This window comes from Malaclemys terrapin, chromosome 20 (assembly GCF_027887155.1).
Source record: "Malaclemys terrapin pileata isolate rMalTer1 chromosome 20, rMalTer1.hap1, whole genome shotgun sequence".
NCBI classification, from domain to species: domain Eukaryota; kingdom Metazoa; phylum Chordata; order Testudines; family Emydidae; genus Malaclemys; species Malaclemys terrapin.
The window spans coordinates 16,639,665-16,656,942 of NC_071524.1; the positions used below are offsets into that span (position 1 = coordinate 16,639,665).

The 17,278-nt window shown below is 65.4% G+C and overlaps 1 protein-coding gene across 4 annotated transcripts in view; it reads right to left on the reverse strand.

Moving 5' to 3' along the window:
- RYR1 (ryanodine receptor 1) overlaps positions 1-17,278 on the reverse strand; it is a 99,134-nt gene that overhangs the window by 35,678 nt on the left and 46,178 nt on the right. For all 4 annotated transcript variants that reach the window (XM_054010211.1, XM_054010210.1, XM_054010208.1 and 1 more), the window contains 26 exons: positions 16,891-17,077; positions 16,063-16,174; positions 15,863-15,983; positions 15,163-15,332; positions 13,956-14,176; positions 13,228-13,318; positions 12,399-12,539; positions 11,996-12,159; positions 11,501-11,579; positions 10,967-11,056; positions 10,543-10,683; positions 9,780-9,857; positions 9,526-9,601; positions 9,306-9,429; positions 8,874-8,989; positions 8,420-8,487; positions 6,021-6,142; positions 5,514-5,563; positions 5,085-5,145; positions 4,348-4,586; positions 3,917-3,998; positions 2,764-2,894; positions 2,085-2,399; positions 1,618-1,858; positions 1,191-1,278; positions 416-508 (listed from right to left, as the gene is read on the reverse strand). In XM_054010211.1, coding sequence (XP_053866186.1) covers positions 416-508; positions 1,191-1,278; positions 1,618-1,858; positions 2,085-2,399; positions 2,764-2,894; positions 3,917-3,998; positions 4,348-4,586; positions 5,085-5,145; positions 5,514-5,563; positions 6,021-6,142; positions 8,420-8,487; positions 8,874-8,989; positions 9,306-9,429; positions 9,526-9,601; positions 9,780-9,857; positions 10,543-10,683; positions 10,967-11,056; positions 11,501-11,579; positions 11,996-12,159; positions 12,399-12,539; positions 13,228-13,318; positions 13,956-14,176; positions 15,163-15,332; positions 15,863-15,983; positions 16,063-16,174; positions 16,891-17,077 — 3,401 coding nt within the window. The remainder of the gene's footprint in view (positions 1-415; positions 509-1,190; positions 1,279-1,617; positions 1,859-2,084; positions 2,400-2,763; positions 2,895-3,916; positions 3,999-4,347; positions 4,587-5,084; positions 5,146-5,513; positions 5,564-6,020; positions 6,143-8,419; positions 8,488-8,873; positions 8,990-9,305; positions 9,430-9,525; positions 9,602-9,779; positions 9,858-10,542; positions 10,684-10,966; positions 11,057-11,500; positions 11,580-11,995; positions 12,160-12,398; positions 12,540-13,227; positions 13,319-13,955; positions 14,177-15,162; positions 15,333-15,862; positions 15,984-16,062; positions 16,175-16,890; positions 17,078-17,278) is intronic.

Below are 17,278 nucleotides of genomic sequence, written 5' to 3' on the forward strand. Positions count from 1 at the left end.
GGGGCTCATGGGACCACCCTCAGGCACCCATAGCCCGAATCAGAGTGGATCACGGAGTCACCAGGAAGCCCCCCGCCAGCCCCACACACGGGAACTATGGCTCGATCAATCCGGGCCCCTCGGCCCCCTTCTCCGCCGGCGCTGTGAGCTCTGGGCTCCCCGGGCCCAGTGTGCAGATGACCATACAGCAGGGCCGCCCCCTCTGCCCACCCGAGGACCCGAGAGCCCTCGGGACGAGATTTGGCACCGAACATCAGCGCCTGGAGTCACACGAGCGTTTGCACGTCTGGAGCAGGAGCTGCAGGGGAGCTGGGTCGGGCAGCGTCCAGGTGGCCTTCCCAGCGTGAATCCCCTGTGATCGCCCTGCCCCACAGGCCTCTGGGGCAGGGCTCCCTTGCGCCCCACATGGCCTCACCTTGGACATTTTGCTTTTGCTGTCGGCCGTCAGGAAGGACATGTTGTTAATTTCGTTCTGCACCACGAAGTTCTGCTCCTCCCGCTTGAAATTCTGGGGGAGCGGGACAGGGGGACAGAGTTGTCCTCCCGGAGTCCAGCGCCCCCTGCTGAGCCCCTGCCCTGCTCCCCACAGCCCAGCGCCCCCCACCGAGCCTCCGCCCCGCTCCCCGCAGCCCAGCGCCCCCCACCGAGCCTCCGCCCCGCTCCCCGCAGCCCAGCGCCCCCCGCCGGGCCCCCGCCCCGCCCCCCACAGCCCAGCGCCCCCCGCCGAACCCCCGCCCCACCCCCCACAACCCAGCGCCCCCCGCCGAACCCCCGCCCCGCTCCCCGGAGCCCAGTGCCCCCCGCCGAGCCCCCCGCCCCACTCCCTGCAGCCCGACGCCCCCTACCCGGCTCCCCGCAGCCCAGCGCCCCCTACCGAGCCCCCGCCCCGCTCCTGGTAGCCCGGCGCCCCGCACCGAGCTCCCACTCCGCTCCCCAGCACAGTGCCCCCCACCGAGCCCCCGCCCCACTTCCCCCAGCCCGGCGTCCCCCGCCAAGCCCCCGCCCTGCTCCCCTCAGACCGGTGCCCCCCACCCCAATCCCCGGTGGCCCCCGCCAAACCCCCACCCCACTCCCCCCAGCCCAGCGTCCCCTGCTGAGCTCTGCCCCACTCCCCGCAGCTCGGCGCCCTCGGCACTTCCCCGCCCATCCCTGCTGCTGGCTCCTGGCACCTCCCACCTGCCCCCACTTACATGCGACTTGGACCAGTAGATGAACACCTCGCCCACCATGCGGAACAGCTCCTCGGCGTCCGAGTTGGGCTCCATCAGCCACTTGGCCCTGGGGACACACAGGGCACCATCAGCTGATGCCCGACCTCCGCCTGGCACTGACAGGGCCCCCTGGGCCCGGGGGGGCTTTCCGAGCTCTGGCAGGATTTGAACCAGGGACCCTGCTATACAAGGCTGGAGCTGCTGGAGTTCTGAGGGGGCGTGGCTCCCTCAGGCTGGGCCCCGCCTCCTCACATGGCCCCTGAAGCAGGCCCTGCCCCCTTCCATGGCATGCCTGGCCAGGCCCCGCCCCTTCCTGTGGCAGACACAGCAGGCCCCGCCCCCTGCCGTGGCTTTCCCGTCCAGGCCCCGCCCCCTGCCGTGGCTTTCCCGCCCAGGCCCCGCCCACCTGTTGTTGTCCACGTAGCGGATGAGCAGCGGGTAGAGGGCGTACAGGTCCCGGCACAGCACCGAGAACTCGTCCCGGATCAGCAGCTCCGCGTCCTCCGACTCGGTCTTGGCCTCCAGCCGCAGCTGCTCCTCCTCGGCCACCACCTTCCCCGAGCGCTTCTTCAGCTTGTCCATGGTGGGGATGAAATGCGAGCGCAGCAGCTCGGGCCGCGCCTTGCTCACGATGGGCTGGGCGAAGACTGGGTGGGAAGCGGGGTGGGGGTGAGCCAGTCAGCCGGTTTCCCCCCGGGGCTGGATCAGAGGGGAAAGGTCCTGCGCCCCATTCCCTGCCCCCCTGCAGGGCTGGATTGGAGCTGGTGCCCCCTAGAGGGGAAAGGCCCCATGTCCCATTCCTCACCCCCGAGCCAGCCAGTCCCCTGGGTCTGATCTGGTGCCCCCCCCGAGCCCCTGCCCCTCCCCCAGTACCTGCCAGCCTCTTCATCCAGGAGGCCTCGTCAATGCCCAGGTTGTTGACGATGATGCGGAGGATGTTGCCCAGCAGGGTGTTGAGGTGCTCGGAGGTCACCTGGGTGCACCAGGGCCCCTGAGGGACGGTCTCGGGGCCCCGCTCCCACCAGCGGGGCAGGTAGTTGCAGAGCATGGGCAGCGTGACCTCGATGACGTGCGGCATCTCGGTGTAGCGGGCGCCCGACTCCGCCAGCCCGCTGATCTCCTTCATGAGCCGCTCCAGCTCCGGGATGTCGGGACACATCTCCTCCACGCAGCTGGGCAGCCCGAGGACTGTAGGGGGCAGGCGTGAGGGGGCAGCCCCAGGGACGCCCCGTGGGCAGGGAGCGTTACCCGGGGATCCCACGGAGCGGGCGGAGTTACAGGGGAAACCCTATGGGGGGGGGTCCCCTGGGAATTCCTGGGACCCAGTGACATCCCCAAGGGGGGATAGAGCCACAGAGCGCGGGGCCCTTTGGGCTCTGGGGCCCGTCCCAAGGAGAACAGCAGACACAGGTGGGGCTACCCCTGTGTCTGTGGTGGGCCGACGGGCGTGGGGGGCCGATGGGGTGTGTGGGAGCTGACGGGGTGTGGGGAGCCCACGGGGGCGTTGGGGGCTGACAGGCATGGGGGGCCGACGGGGCGGGGGGGCACTCACTGGCACGCTCCCGCGGCGACTTGGTGGTGTAGACGGAGCATGGGTTGTGCATGTTCAGATGCGGCTCCAGGAAGGCCACGGGCATCGCGGCTGCCAACCGGGCCAGGCACTCGCCCAGGGCGGGGCGCTGCCTGGGGAGGGGGAATCAGAGACCCTTCAGCTGGATACTCAGCCCCGGCCTGGCTCCGTCCCCCTCCCCGGCTCCATCGGCCCTGCGCCCTCCACTCCGACCCTCCCTGGCTCCATCGGACCTGCGCCCTCCCCTCCGACCCTCCCCGGCTCCATTGGACCTGCGCCCTCCCCTCCGACCCCCCCCGGCTCCATCGGCCCTGCGCCCTCCCCTCCGACCCTCCCCGGCTCCATCGGACCTGCGACCTCCCCTCCGACCCCCCCCCGGCGCCCTCCCCTCCGACCCCGCCCCCGGCTCCATGGCCCCTGTGCCCTCCCCTCTGACTTCCCCGGCTCCATCGGACCTGCGCGCTCCCCTCTGACCCCCTGCCCCCTGGCTCCATCGCCCCTGCGCCCTGCCCTCCGACCCCCCCCCCGGTGCCCTCCCCTCCGACCCCACCCCCAGCTCCACGCCCCCAGCGCCCTCCCCTCTGACCCCCCCCCCCGGCTCCATGGCCCCTGTGCCCTCCCCTCTGACTTCCCCGGCTCCATCGGACCTGCGTGCTCCCCTCCAACCCCCCCGGCTCCATTGCCCCTGTGCCCTCCCCTCCGACCCCACCCCCAGCTCCACAGCCCCTGCGCCCTCCCCTCTGACCCCCCCGGCTCCATGGCCCCTGCGTGCTCCCCTCCGACCCACCCCGGCTCCATCGGACCTGCCCCCTCCCCTCCGACCCCCCCCCGGCGCCCTCCCCTCCGACCCCACCCCCAGCTCCACAGCCCCTGCGCCCTCCCCTCTGACCCCCCCGGCTCCATGGCCCCTGCGTGCTCCCCTCCGACCCTCCCCGGCTCCATCGGACCTGCCCCCTCCCCTCCGACCCCCCCCGGCACCCTCCCCTCCGACCCCGCCCCCGGCTCCATGGCCCCTGTGCCCTCCCCTCTGACTTCCCCGGCTCCATCGCCCCTGCACCCTCCCATCTGACTTCCCTGGCTCCATCGCCCCTGCGCCCTCCCCTCCGATCCTCCACGCCCCAGCCCCCCAACTCACCGCTCCACGTAGGGGTTCCTGGTGGTGCCCAAGGAGTAGATGCTACACAGGGTCCGGTAGCAGGAGACTTGGACGTCGTCCACTGGGCGGAGAGGGGGCAGATCAGAGGGGGGGGCATTGCCTAGCTCTTGGCGGTGATTCACCATGGAAACGGCGGCCCTGCGGCTGGGGGGGCCCCTGTGTGGGGTGGCGAGGCACCTAGCGCTGCCACTTGGTGCCGGTTACGTGGACTCTATGGGCCCTGGGCTGCCAGGTCCTGCTGGGCCATGGGGGTCCGGCCCCACCCCTGGCACCCCTCCCTCGCACCCCCCGTCCCCAATCCCCAGTCCCTCCCTCTGCCCCTGGTGCCCACTAGCACCCCCCACTCCCTGGTGCTCCCACCCCCCCGCCCCTATGGCTCCCCCCTCCCTGAGGCCCCAGCTCCCCCTTACGGATGACGTCGTCCCCGAACTGGTGCTGGGCGATGTGTTCGAAGAGGGAGGTGAGCACGGGCAGCAGCACCACCGTGGTGTAGTTGATGTTCTGCGCCACGCCCTTCACCTGGGTGCGGGACTGCGACACCTTGCCCAGCTTGAGGTTCTCCACCATCTTCTCGATGTCCTCCGAGGCGCTCTCGAAGAACGAGCGCAGCCCGGCCTTGACGATCTCTGGCCCTGACTTCATCACCGTCCTGCCGCAAGAGTGGCTCAACCACGGGGTCCCTGTGTAACCTGCCCTGCGCCCCGCCCCAGAGGGGACGCATCTCCGCACCGGGCGAGGGGTCCCTGTGTAACCTGCCCCGCGCCCCACCCCAGAGGGGACGCATCTCCACGTTGGCGAGGGGTCCCTGTATAACCAGCCCCACGCCCCACTCCAGAGGGGACGCATCTCCACGTTGGCTAGGGGTCACTGTGCAACCAGCCCCCGCCCCACCCCAAAGGGGACGCAACTCCGTGCCAGGCGAGGGGTCCCTCTATAACCTGCCCCATGCCCCACATCAGAGGGGACGCATCTCCATGCCAGGCGAGGGGTCCCTAGTTCTGAGCACTGTCTCTGGGTAGTGAAATCTCTCCTATTTCTTTAGCTCCCGCCTCTCGGTCTCAGTTTCTCCCCACCCCATGGCTCTGGCTGGCCCCAATCCTGCCCCCACCAGACGCTCCGGGGAGGGGACCCAGCCCCAGGGACTCACCTGGCATCCAAGGAGCGAGCCAGGATGTGCAGACAATTCACCACGGCGGCAGCGTCCGTGCCTGGGGGGAGAGACCCTGCTCAGGCACTCACTGGGGCAGGGGGCATCCAGGCCTCTGGGGCAGGGGGATCCAGGCAGAGGGGCCAAGAGACACCTGTTTAGCTACAAGCCTGGGCCCTGCACAGACTCGGAGAGAAGAAGGGCCGCAGCGTGGGGGGCAGGGATACAAGGGGGAGGAGAAAGGGGTTGGGATTGGGGGGCAGGACAGCCCCCGACGAGCCCAGGGCAATCTGGGATGGGTCACAACTGCTCCCTCTGGGGTTTGGCTCAGCCCAGGCCAGCCCCCGTCCCTCAGGGCTGGGCGATGGGAAGGCCAGGTGCCCCCCCTCCTCCCCCAGAGAGCCCAGCCCCACGGCGAGGGGCGCTTACCGAACAGAGAGACCCGGTGCCTGACCAGGGCTGCAAGCTTGCAGAAAAGGCTGAAGGGAGAGTGGGAGAGAGGAAAAGAGAGAGTGAAAGAGAGAGACACTGCAGAGGACGAGTGCACACAGGGCAGAGATAGGAGGCAGAGAAGGGTGAAGGGTCAATGGGGCTCTCATCACTCCCTCATTAACAGCACTTGGGGGTAGGGAGCCCAGGGTGGGATAGCAGGGGCTGCAGGTTGGGAGTGAGGGGCACTGGCAGAGCTGGGGTGCGGGGAGCCCAGGACTGGGATAGCAGGGCTGCAGGTCAGAAGTGAGGGGCACCAGCAAAGCCCCATACCTGGAGCTCTGAGTCACCATGCGGGGGAGAGCAGTGGGGGAGGGGGTTAAGCCTCTGGCTACCACGTGGCTGGATGGGGGCATCTGGTCCAATGCACACTGGGGACCAGGCAGCACTGAGAGTGACACCCGGGTATGCCCCCCTTCCCCTGTCCAGGGCCCCCCCCCCACTTACCTGGTGATCATCTCCTTCTCCTTGTTGGAGGCATGGCCCCCGCTGCCCAGCACCTTGGCAGGTGTGGACAGGAAGTAGAGGCAGTGGTTGTGGAAGTACTGGTTGATGAGAGGCAGCAGGATCTGGGGGGGGAGGTGGTTCAGTGGAGGGGGGAGACATCACCATGGCTGGCAGCACCCCTTAACCGCTGCCCACCCCCCTTATGGGCTGGGGTGAATGTCAGGGCCCCCATAGGGAGAAAATGTGACCTCCTCCCCACACATGGCACAGACACCCCACACACACCCCAAGCCGGGCACCACACCCAGGAGACGGAGGGTGAGTGGGGACGATGGGGAGTCAGAGTAACAGTGGTGTTAGCTCAGCCTGGTTTCGCTCCTTTTCCCCCACTACCTGCCAGTGCCGATAACACCGGAGCTCCAAGGACATAAGAACGTAAGAACGGACATACTGGGTCAGACCAAAGGTCCATCTAACCCAGTATTCTGTCTGCCGACAGTGGCCAAAGACAGGTGCCCTAGAGAGAGTGAACCTAACAGGTAATGATCAAGTGATCTCTCTCCTGCCATCCATCTCCACCCTCGGACAAACAGAGGCTACGGACACCATTCCTTACCCGTCCTGGCTAATAGCCATTAATGGACTTAACCACCATGAATTTATCTAGTTCTCTTTTAAACACTGTTATAGTCCTAGCCTTCACAACCTCCTCAGGCAAGGAGTTCCACAGGTTGACTGTGCGCTGTGTGAAGAAGAACTTCCTTTTATTTGATTTAAACGTGCTGCCCATTAATTTCATTTGATGGCCCCTAGTTCTTATATTATGGGAACAAGTACATAATTTTTCCTTATTCACTTTCACCACACCACTCATGATTTTATAGATCTCTATCATATGCCCCCTTAGTCTCCTCTTTTCCAAGCTGAAAAGTCCTAGCCTCTTTAATATCTCCTCATATGGGACCCGTTCCAAACCCCTAATCATTTTAGTTGCCCTTCTCTGAAACTTTTCAAATGCCAGCATATCTTTTTTGAGATGAGGAGACCACATCTGTACACAGTATTCAAGATGTGGGCGTACCATGGATTTATATAAGGGTAATAAGATATTCTCTGTCTTATTCTCTATTCCTTTTTTAATGATTCCTAATATCCTGTTTGCTTTTTTGACTGCCGCTGCATACTGCATGGACGTCTTTAGAGAACTATCCACAATGACTCCAAGATCTCTTTCCTGATTAGTTGTTGCTAAATTAGCCCCCACCATATTGTATGTATAGTTGGGGTTATTTTTCCCCAATGTGCATTAATTTACATTTATACACATTAAATTTCATTTGCCATTTTGTTGCCCAATCACTTAGTTTTATGAGATCTTTTTGAAGTTCTTCACAGTCAGCTTTGGTCTTAACTATCTTGAGCAGTTTAGTATCATCTGCAAACTTTGCCACCTCACTGTTTACCCCTTTCTCCAGATCATTTATGAATAAGTTGAATAGGATTGGTCCTAGGACTGACCCTTGGGGAACACGACTAGTTACCCCTCTCCATCCTGAAAATTTACCATTTATTCCTACCCTTTGTTCCCTATTTTTTAACCAGTTCTCAATCCATGAAAGGACCTTCCTTCTTATCCATGACAATTTAATTTACATAAGAGCCTTTGGTGAGGGACCTTGTCAAAGGCTTTCTGGAAATCTACGTACACTATGTCCACTGGATTCCCCTTGTCCACATGTTTGTTGACCCCTTCAAGGAACTCTAATAGGCTAGGTCTACACTACGGGGGAGGGAGGGGGGGAGTCGACCTAAGATACGTATTTTAGGTCGACTTACCTGGCTGTGAGGACGGCGGCGAGTCGACCGCTGCCGCGCCGCCGTCGACTCCGCTTCCGCCTCTTGCCGTGGTGGATTTCCAGAGTCGACGGCAGAGCCATCGGGGATCGATTTTATTGCGTCTTCACTAGACGCGATAAGTCGATCCCCAATAGATCGATTGCTACCCGCCGATCCGACGGGTAGTGAAGACGTGCCCATAGATTAGTAAGACATGATTTCCCTTTACAGAAACCATGTTGACTTTTGCCCAACAATTTATGGACAAACACAGCGGGCAACCTGCGGTACCTGCTAGTGCTGATAACACCGGAGCTCCGAGGACAGACCCACCGGGCAGCCTGCGCTACCTGCTAGTGCCGATAACACCAGAGCTCCAAGGACACAAGCATCAGGCCACCTGAACTGCGTTACAAAGCAACAATATCCCAGCCTCCAGCACTTAATACTCCCCCATGGCTCAAAAACCCCTCCTCCACACTCCCATGGCTCAGGCACCCACTCCCCACTGGAAGAGCCCCCCTTTGACTGCAGGGGGGATGGACCAGTCTGGACAAACTTACCTTGGCAAAGAACTTGATCTCCTGCTCGTGGGGCGATTTCTCCACCCGCCCGCTGCTCACTACGGCCTCTGCAAGGAGACAAGATGCTGTGAGCACCTGGGGGACTGTGGGGATTTTTCCTCCTTCCCGACCCCGGGACTCTGGGTAGATTCAAGCTTTAATACGTTCAGGCAACTTTTCCATATTTTTGCAGATGCCTCCAAGCCCCTGGGGAGCAGCTGGCACCCAGGAGAACCCAGGAGTCCTGGCTCCCAATTCCCCCGCTCTAACCCCTAGACACCACTCCCCTCCCAGAGCTGGGCACAGAACCCCGGAGTCCTGGCTCCCAGCCCCTCCTCCAATCCCCGGATTTACTGCCCGCACCAGAGACACAGGGTGCAGCCGAGCCGCTGTGGGTCCTAATGGTTCTGGGAGGGGGCAGCCAGGGGCGCATGGCGGGGGGTGTGCGCCCTACCCAGGTGGGCGATGAACTCTTGTGAGATGTCCATCCACTTGAGCAGCTGCTGCAGGAAGCCATAGGCAAATCGCTTCTCGATGGAAGAGGAGTCGAGCTCCATGTCCTTCAGCCCCCTGTGGGAGAGCAGGGTCAGGGCACTGGCGTCTCCAGCCACAGCCCGGGGGGAACAGACAGTGACAGACCCACTCCTGGGGAAGGGAACAGACTGGCGGGGACAATCCCGCCCTTAGGGGGGGAACAGGTGAGGGGGCAGTCTGCCCCCCCAGGGGCAATGGACTCGATGGGGTGACCCCCACCCCCAGATGGGGATGAGGCCTGACGTGCAGCCCATGGGATCGGGGGGGAAGGGGGCCCAGGGATCCCAGAAGCACGGTGAGCCATGGAGAGGTGTCGTGGTCATTCTCCCCCCCAGCGGGGCCCCGCCCCTACCTGGTCACGGCGTAGCCGTTCATCTGTAGGAATTTGAGCAGCTCCTGGGCCTTCTCGCGGTCCCGGGCCTTCTCCTTGGCCGTCAGCGTGTCGTAGGGCACCAGCAGCGGGTGGGAGCCGCCCCCTGCGGAGAGAGACGTCAGCCGGGGGCAGACTCTGGGCTGGGGAAGGCGCAGACAGAGACGCTCCCCGGGGGGGACGGACGGACGGAGACACTCACCTTTGGCCTCCAGCTCCTGCTTCTTTTTACGCCCCCAGGTGTTGTGATAGTTCTCAGCCAGCTGCTCCGCCATGGCCTGTGGGGGGGCAGGGGGGGTTGTGAGCTATTCACCCCCTCGTGGGGCACTATGGGGCCCACCCAGCCAGGGAGTGTGACCTATTTCACTCCATGGAGCACACCCAGATGTACCAATCCCACCACGGCCCATCCCTCCCCCACCTGACCTCCACTGGCCCGGGGCGGACGTGTCTCACCTGCAGCTCCCGGGAGAGCGTCACCCCCAACAGGTCGATGGGCTGGGGGTTGTAGCCATGACTGGGGTCGTAGGTCGCCTGTGGGGGAGGGATTAGAGTTCAGAGGGGCTGTTTCCCTCCCCCCCCCCGCAGGTCGTACCATCACTGCCCCACGTTTCCCCTCCCCCAATCGCACCTCCATGCTGGCTGGATCTGGAGCGTCTCCCTCTGTGTGTCATGGGCCCTCTACTGCTCCCGGCTGGTGGGGATCCTCTGTGGTTCACAGGCTGGTGCTCTCGCCCACCCAGCTCCGCATGCCCACTATGTGGCATCCGGGCACCCACGGGGCTAGAGGGCTGCAGGTTCATTCCAGGGGGTGGGGGTGGCCCTCAGAGTGTCAGGTTGGCCATAGAGGCCAAGCCGCCCCCCTACAAACCCACCCTAGGCGGGGCTCGCTTCACTGGATGGGCAGCTCAGTGCTCCCCTCCCCCCATGGAGTCTGTTCCCAACGGCACAACTGGGGAGAGAACCCAAGAGTCCTGGCTCTCAGCCCCCTGCTCTGACCACTGGACCCAACTCCCCTCCCAGAGCTGGGGAGAGAACCCAGGAGTCCTGGCTCTCAGCCCCCTGCTCTGACCACTGGACCCAACTCCCCTCCCAGAGCTGGGGAGTCCAGATCCCCAAAAACCCCTTCCCCTGCTCTAACCACTAGACCCCACTCCTCTCCTAGAGCCGGGACAGAATCCAGGAGTCCTGAGCCCCCCACGAGCCGCACTGCCCTCACCTGGGCCGACTGCGAGATCTTCCGTGTCTTCTTCTTCTCTGTCTTCTCCTCCTCGCCCTCGTGGGGCTTCTCCACCGTCCACTCCCAGGCAATCATGGCTTTGAGCGACTCCTTGATGGGCCAGCGGTAGATCTCCTTGTCCTGCGGGGCCAAGCCGGGTGCTGGCTCAGGGCTTGGTCAGGGGCAGGGGGTGGAGGCGGGTAGCAGGACGGGAGGACACCCCCCTTGGACTGAGGGCTGAGAACCGCACCGCCGGGAAGACGGAGGGGGATGGGGGGGGGGGAAACCAGGGTCTCCGTCCCCAATCTGTGCAGCCTGGCAGGTGCATTGTGGGAGTCTGGCTGGCGGGGGGGCGGCTGGAGTGTGTGTGGGGGTGCAGGTGGGGGGCCAATGGGCTGGGGCCAGGAGGGGGAAGGGCGGGTACCTTTTCAGAGAAGGTCTTGTAGGGACGCAGCATGGGGTGGGTCTTGGCCTCCTCATCGATCGTCTCCCCGAAGGTCCAGTTGTTCTGTATCTGTCGGAGGAAAGGTCCCAGGTGTTGGCCCCAGGGGTCATGCCCAGAGGGGGTGGGGTTGGGGGGTAACAAGGGAAGTCACACAGAGGACAAAGGTCACGGGGTGGACCTGGGGGTCATGGGGAGGTCACACTGAGGTCAGGAGGTCCTGAGGGTTCACAGCAAGGGTAGAGTCACAGGGGGTCATGGGGAGGTCACATTGGGGAAGCAGTGCATTGTGGTCTAGCAGGGGCAGGAGAAGCAGTGCACTGTGGGCTTGCAGGGGAAGCAGTGCATTGTGGGTTGGCAGGGGCAGGGGAAGCAGTGCATTGTGGGCTGGCAGGGGCAGGGGAAGCAGTGCATTGTGGGCAAGTGGAGGAAGCAGTGCATTGTGGGCTGGCAGGGGAAGCAGTGCATTGTGGGCCGGTGGAGGAAGCAGTGCATTGTGGGCCGCGGGCCCTGTACCTTGTCAAAGGCCCACTTCTCGTGCGTGTGCTCGGCGTATTTGTTGATAAACGTGTCCAGCTTCTCGGGGATGATGACGCTGTGGGGGGGGGAAGCAGTGCTCAGGGGGGAGCTTCCAAGCTGGGCCTGGGCACACGTGGCTTTGGGGGGGCAGGGTAGGGGGGGCGCAAACTCCATCCCAAAGGAATGCTGCCCCACAGCCCAGCACTCCCAATGGGGGTGCCTGCCCCACAGAGCTCTGGGACGGGAACAGCAGGGGACTGCGGGTTGGGAGTGAGAGGCACCGGCAGAGCCAGGGGGGCAGGGGGCTGCGGGTTGGGAGTGAGAGGCACCGGCAGAGCCGGGGGGGCAGGGGGCTGTGGGTCGGGAGTGAGGGGCACCGGCAGAGCCGGGGGGGCAGGGGGCTGTGGGTCGGGAGTGAGGGGCACTCCCAGGGGGCGGGAGGATCTACGCCACCCAAGGCCCCCCCATGACCCCAGTCCGGGAGCTCCTCACTTGAGGGTCTCAACGGGCTTGGGGTCGAAGTTGCCCTCGGCGTCCACGGAGGCCTTCTTCTCCATCTTGGAGGAGTAGCTGGCATCCACGTAGTCGGGGGGCAGGGCGCCGGCGATGGCGCACAGGCAGGGCATGGCCAGCTTGTACAGCTCCGCCTTGAACTTCTGCAGGGGGGGGCGGGGTCAGGGGGGCCCAGCCGGCACCCTGCCCCCAGCCCCCCCATTCCCTCCCCCGTTCTGCCCCCCAGACCTCCCTCTCCTCCCCCATCCTCCCTCTCCCATTCTGCCTTCCAGCCCCCTCCCCTATCACCCCTCCCCCATCTTGCCCCCCCAATCCCCAGCCCCTGTCTCCCCTAATCACACAATAGTACCCCACTCCCCCCACTCCCCCCCTCCCCCCGCACCTTGTGGGCCAGGGAGTCGAAGATGCCCCAGAAGAGCTTGCGGGTGAGGTGCAGCTCCTCCTCGGAGCTCACCCCATAGCTGGCCCAGCCGGTGGGCAGACAGTAATACTTCCAGCACCGCTCGTAGTGGTTGTTCAGGAGCTGGGGGCGGATGGATACAGTTCCTGGGGGCGCCCGCTGGGTCGCAGACCGTACACAGCCCAGGGGGGGGCATCGCGGCCATGGGCACCGCCCTTCCCTGGCGCGCTGGGCACTGGGGCAGCCCCCCAAGCTGGGGGACCCCACAGCAGCCGTCGTTGGGTAGCGCCCCGCTCTCTGCTGCACTGCGAGCTCATCGGCCGCGCCCAGGTGCGTTCCAGGGCCCCATGGCCCGGCCGGCCCCACAAAGGCACGTTCCAGGGCCCCACGGCCCGGCCCGCCCCGCAAAGGCGCGTTCCAGGGCCCCACGGCCACGCAAAGGCGTGTTCCAGGGCCCCGCGGCCCCGCAAAGGCGCATTCCAGGGCCCCACGACCCGGCCGGCCCCACAAAGGCACGTTCCAGGGCCCCACGGCCTGGACAGCCGTCCCCACCCAGCGCATTGCATGGCACACGCTAGCGCAGCCCCCCCCTGCGTTGCATTCCTGGCAGCATCTCAGCCCCGCCCCCTCCGGCCCGGCATGTGTCAGGACAGCCCAGCCCTGCCCACCAGACAGCAGCTGTTCCACTGTGCCCGGTCCCACCCCCCCAGCTGTGGCCGTGCCCCCCACCCGGTGTTCTCTACCACCGAGCAGCAAGCCGGCGCACGGCCTGCGCAGCAGCCCCGCGTGTGTCCCCCCCCCAACCCCTCACCTTCAGGGGCATCTTGGCAAACTCATTGAGGATGGGCACGTCGAAGACCAGCCGGCGCAGCAGGTGCTGTAGCATGGAGGGCCGGATGTACCTGGGGGGAGAGAGCCACTCTCACAGCGGGACATGCTGCCCGAGACACTGGAGGGGAGTGAATGAACCTGCGGAACCTCCCGCTGCAGGGTATCCCCAAGGCAAATGGCAGTGCCTGCTTGGCACGTCTCAGTCCTCAGGCTTCAGGGCGGGAGCTGACTAGCGGCTGGGGGTCAGGAAGGCCCTCCCTGCCGGGACAGCTGGGGACGCCCCGAGTAGGGCTGGCAGCCCGGTACAGCCTCCGCCGTGGATGGGGGTCTCAACACCTGGCATCGGTCGGAGCTGGGGCCGCAGTGCCACAGACCTAGCTGGTTCCACTCACAGCCAGTGGCCCCTAGCGAGGAAAGGCCTCGTGTCCCACTGCCCCAGCTGGGTCCAGCAAAACCAGGACAGGGCACCCTAGAGGGGCCAGGTCTCATGCCCTGATGGAGTCCGAGGGGCCAGGCCCTGTGTCCCAAGGGGGCTCAGCCCTGAGGTCTGAGGGGCCAAACCATGTGTCCAGTGCCCCGATTGGGATCAGGCTGGGGGTCCAAGGGGCCAGGCGCCGTGTCCCAATGGGGGTCAGGCCAGAGGTCCAAGCGGCCAGGCCCTATGTCCCAAGGGGCCAGGCCCCAGCCCCAGAGCTCGCCGGGCCGTACCGGCACAGGGCCATAAGACACTCCTCGATGACGTCGCGCTGGGCCTTGGTGAGGGAGCGTCCACGGGACAGCCGGTAGATGGTGTGCAGCATGGAGTCCACCATGATGGCGCGGTGCTCGGTGCCCGCGAAGAGGGGCGCGCACTTGGTGACGAGGGGCAGCACGGCGCAGCACAGGTACCGGTTCAGGGCCAGCGCCATCTCCGTCGTGCTGAAGGCGGCCTGGGGGGGAGGCAGGTTACAGCAGAGGAGGGGCATGGGGGGATGTGACGAAGTGGGGGAGTTTCTTGTTTTTCCTTGTTTCCTATGGGGGATTTTCTTGTTTTCCCTAGGGTTTACATGCAGAGGGGGTGGGACTCAGTGTCCCTGGGTGCTACTGGTTTAACGAGGTGATGGGAGAGGGAGTTCGTGGTTACAGAGGACCGGAGAGGGAACTTGGGACCCCAGCGATGGCCTGGAGGACGGATACCCCAGCGACTGGTGACCGGGTGACCCGCAGGCCCAGCTCGGAAGTCACAGCCGGTTCTGGCCAGTGGGAGGACAATGGGCTGCGGCGAGGGGACCCCGGTGACCTGACCAGCCAGTTCCAGCCAGAGGTCAGAAGAGGGGAGAGGTGGCCCAGGCGACCCTGTTTCCCTGGAGAGAAGACAATGGACAGAGGCGGGGTTTGGGGGAAGTGATCTCAGATATCCAGCTGGGAGCAGAGGGGCTTGGGGCTGGAGACGGGGAGCAGGCAGAGCCCACCTAGATGCAGGGGAGACTGGGATGTGCTGGGCTGAGGGAGGCCAGGCCTAAAGCATTGAGAGTTTCCTGTGCTGTGTTCAACGCTCAATAAACCCTCCTGTGTTACGCTGGCTGAGAGTCGCTCTGGGCTAGAGAACAGGGGGCATCGTCCCCTTCGGGGGGTGGAGGCCCCGGGGTCCAGAGCGAGGGGACTCCCTGAGGGGGCCACGGCGAGAGACAGACGTGCTAAGGCTCAGAGAGGTGCGACTCCAGGAGGTGGAGGGGCCTGACCCCAGAGAGAGAGTGGACCCCCGGGAATGGCGGTCTCACTGAAAGGGGCACCCCCCATGGACCTCACGGGGCCAAGAGTGGGCACGACCTGTGAGTCCGTGACAGGGGAATCCCGGTCGGCTGCCCCACGGCCCTGCCCCCAGGTGGTGGTGGGGGGATCCCAGCTGGCTGCCCTACGGCCCTGCCCCACTCACGGTGTCGAGCGAGGCGGCGGCCCGCATGTCGGGCAGGAAGCCGACCTCCAGCACATGCAGCAGGAAGTCCTGGCTCTCGATGCCGTAGACGCGGTCCAGGAACAGCACCATGGGCGCCTTGTGATCTGGCACGAAGCTGGCCGACATCCGGGGCTCCACCACGTTCCCGTCTGGGGGCAGACACACGGGGGGGGGGGGGGGGGGGGACACCGTCTCAGTCCCGCTGCCCTGCCCCTCCTGGCCCCCCAAAAATGGGAGTCTCCAGGGTCCCCGAATATCAGCCCCTCACCCCCAGACAGCTGGTCCTGGGCTTCCCTGCCCTGTGCCCTGTTCCCCATTCCCGCCCCCTGAGCCAGCCAGTCCCAACCTCGCCCCGGGGCCAGACCAGAGCCAGCCCCCAAGGGCCATTCCCCACCCCCCTAAGCCAGCCAGCCCCCCATCCCAGGTCGATGGGAGCCGCCTCCCAGAGGGGAAAGGCCCCAGGGCCCCCCAAACCAGCCAGTCCCTGTCCAGGGCCGATGGGAGCTGCACCCTAGAGAGGAAAGGCCCTGGGTCCCCCCGAACCAGCCAGCCCACCGCCCAGGGCCGATGGGAGCCGTACCCTAGAGGGGAAAGACCCCGGGTCTCCCCAGACCAGCCAGCCCCCCGCCCAGGGCCGATGGACGCCGCCCCCCAGAGGGGAAAGGCCCTAGGCCCGTACCCTTGCCAAAGGCAGGGATCTGAAGCGGAAGGCTGATGATGCCGACAAGGTCGTCCAGGGGCACCAGGGAGCGCAGGATGGCCCGGATCCGCAGCGCCTCGCCCTTCCCGGCCTGAATCAGCTGTGGGCAGAGAGCGCAGGTGTCACCCAGCTGGCACCCTGCGCCCCCAGCCCTCCCCCGCCCCCGCCCGGGTGCTTACATGCATCTCGGGGGCGCAGCGCCCCAGCAGGTCGATCAGCGCCGCGTAGAAGGACATGATGGCGTTGCCCAGGTGCACCCGGTTCTCCTCATGCGTCTCCTCCCCCCCGAACCTGTCGGGGCGCAGAGAGCGAGAGTGAGGGGCGGCGGGATCCTGTTTCCCGCCAGCCCCGGCCAGGGAGGAAGGGCATGTCTCTGGGCTGGGCACACGGGGGCTTGGGGTGTTGGCGTGGGCAGGGTTGAGGGTGTGGGTGGGGATCCGGGGGGCGGGCAGAGAAGACACAAATGCTGGAGGACACACACGTGGGTCGGTGTGTGTGGGGCCCGGGGAAGGGAGGGGGGGTAAGACCGAGGGGGGCGCAAGGAGAGGGGAGCATGCAGGGCTGGCGGTGTGACCGGGGAAGGGATGGTTGGATCTCACCATGGGGGGCTGAGCGGGACGACACGCAGGGCAGCCCCCGTGGAGTGGCGCTCTGGAAGGCAGCGTTTGCCCTGATGTGTGTAGCTGGTGGGGGACACGGGGAGGGCACACACAGACACCCTGTGCACACGCAGAGTGCGAGGTACACACCACGCCACGCACACACACACTGCCCATGTGCTCACAGCTACGCACCTGCATGCGCACACACACAGGGTTGGTGCAAACGTGCACCGCGCATCAACCGTGCAAACACACACAACCAGCTGCACACCCAGAACACACAGTGTCCACCACGGTCTGTGCACCCCCGCGGCACAGCACACAGCTCTGTGCCCACGGCACGGCCCGGGTGCACACGCACGCGCACACTCGACACTGCCCGTGCAAATCCGCGCCTGCACGCACAGCTCCCGCCGACGGTCCTTCTTCACGGTGGGCCCGTCCCGGGCCGGGTCCTCCGAGATCTTGATGGCCTCTTCGATGGCGGCCAGCAGCCCGCTGCCGCCCTCGCCGCGCAGGGCAGGCCCGAAGCACTCGGGCCGGCGGATCAGCAGCCGCACCACCACATTGGCGTTCTCCTCCACGCTCTCGCCTGCAGGGGCGGGAGGGCACCGCGCTCAGACCGGCTGCCTGCCTCACTGGTGGGTGCAGGAAAGGGGAGCCCTGGCAGGGGGGGGAGACCTGGCTGGGACCCCTTGGTGCCAAGGGAGGGGGACAGGTAACGGGGGGCAGGAGGGCTGGCACCTCCCGGGGCTCTTCAATCCAAGCCAGGCTCACCTAGCAAGAGACACGT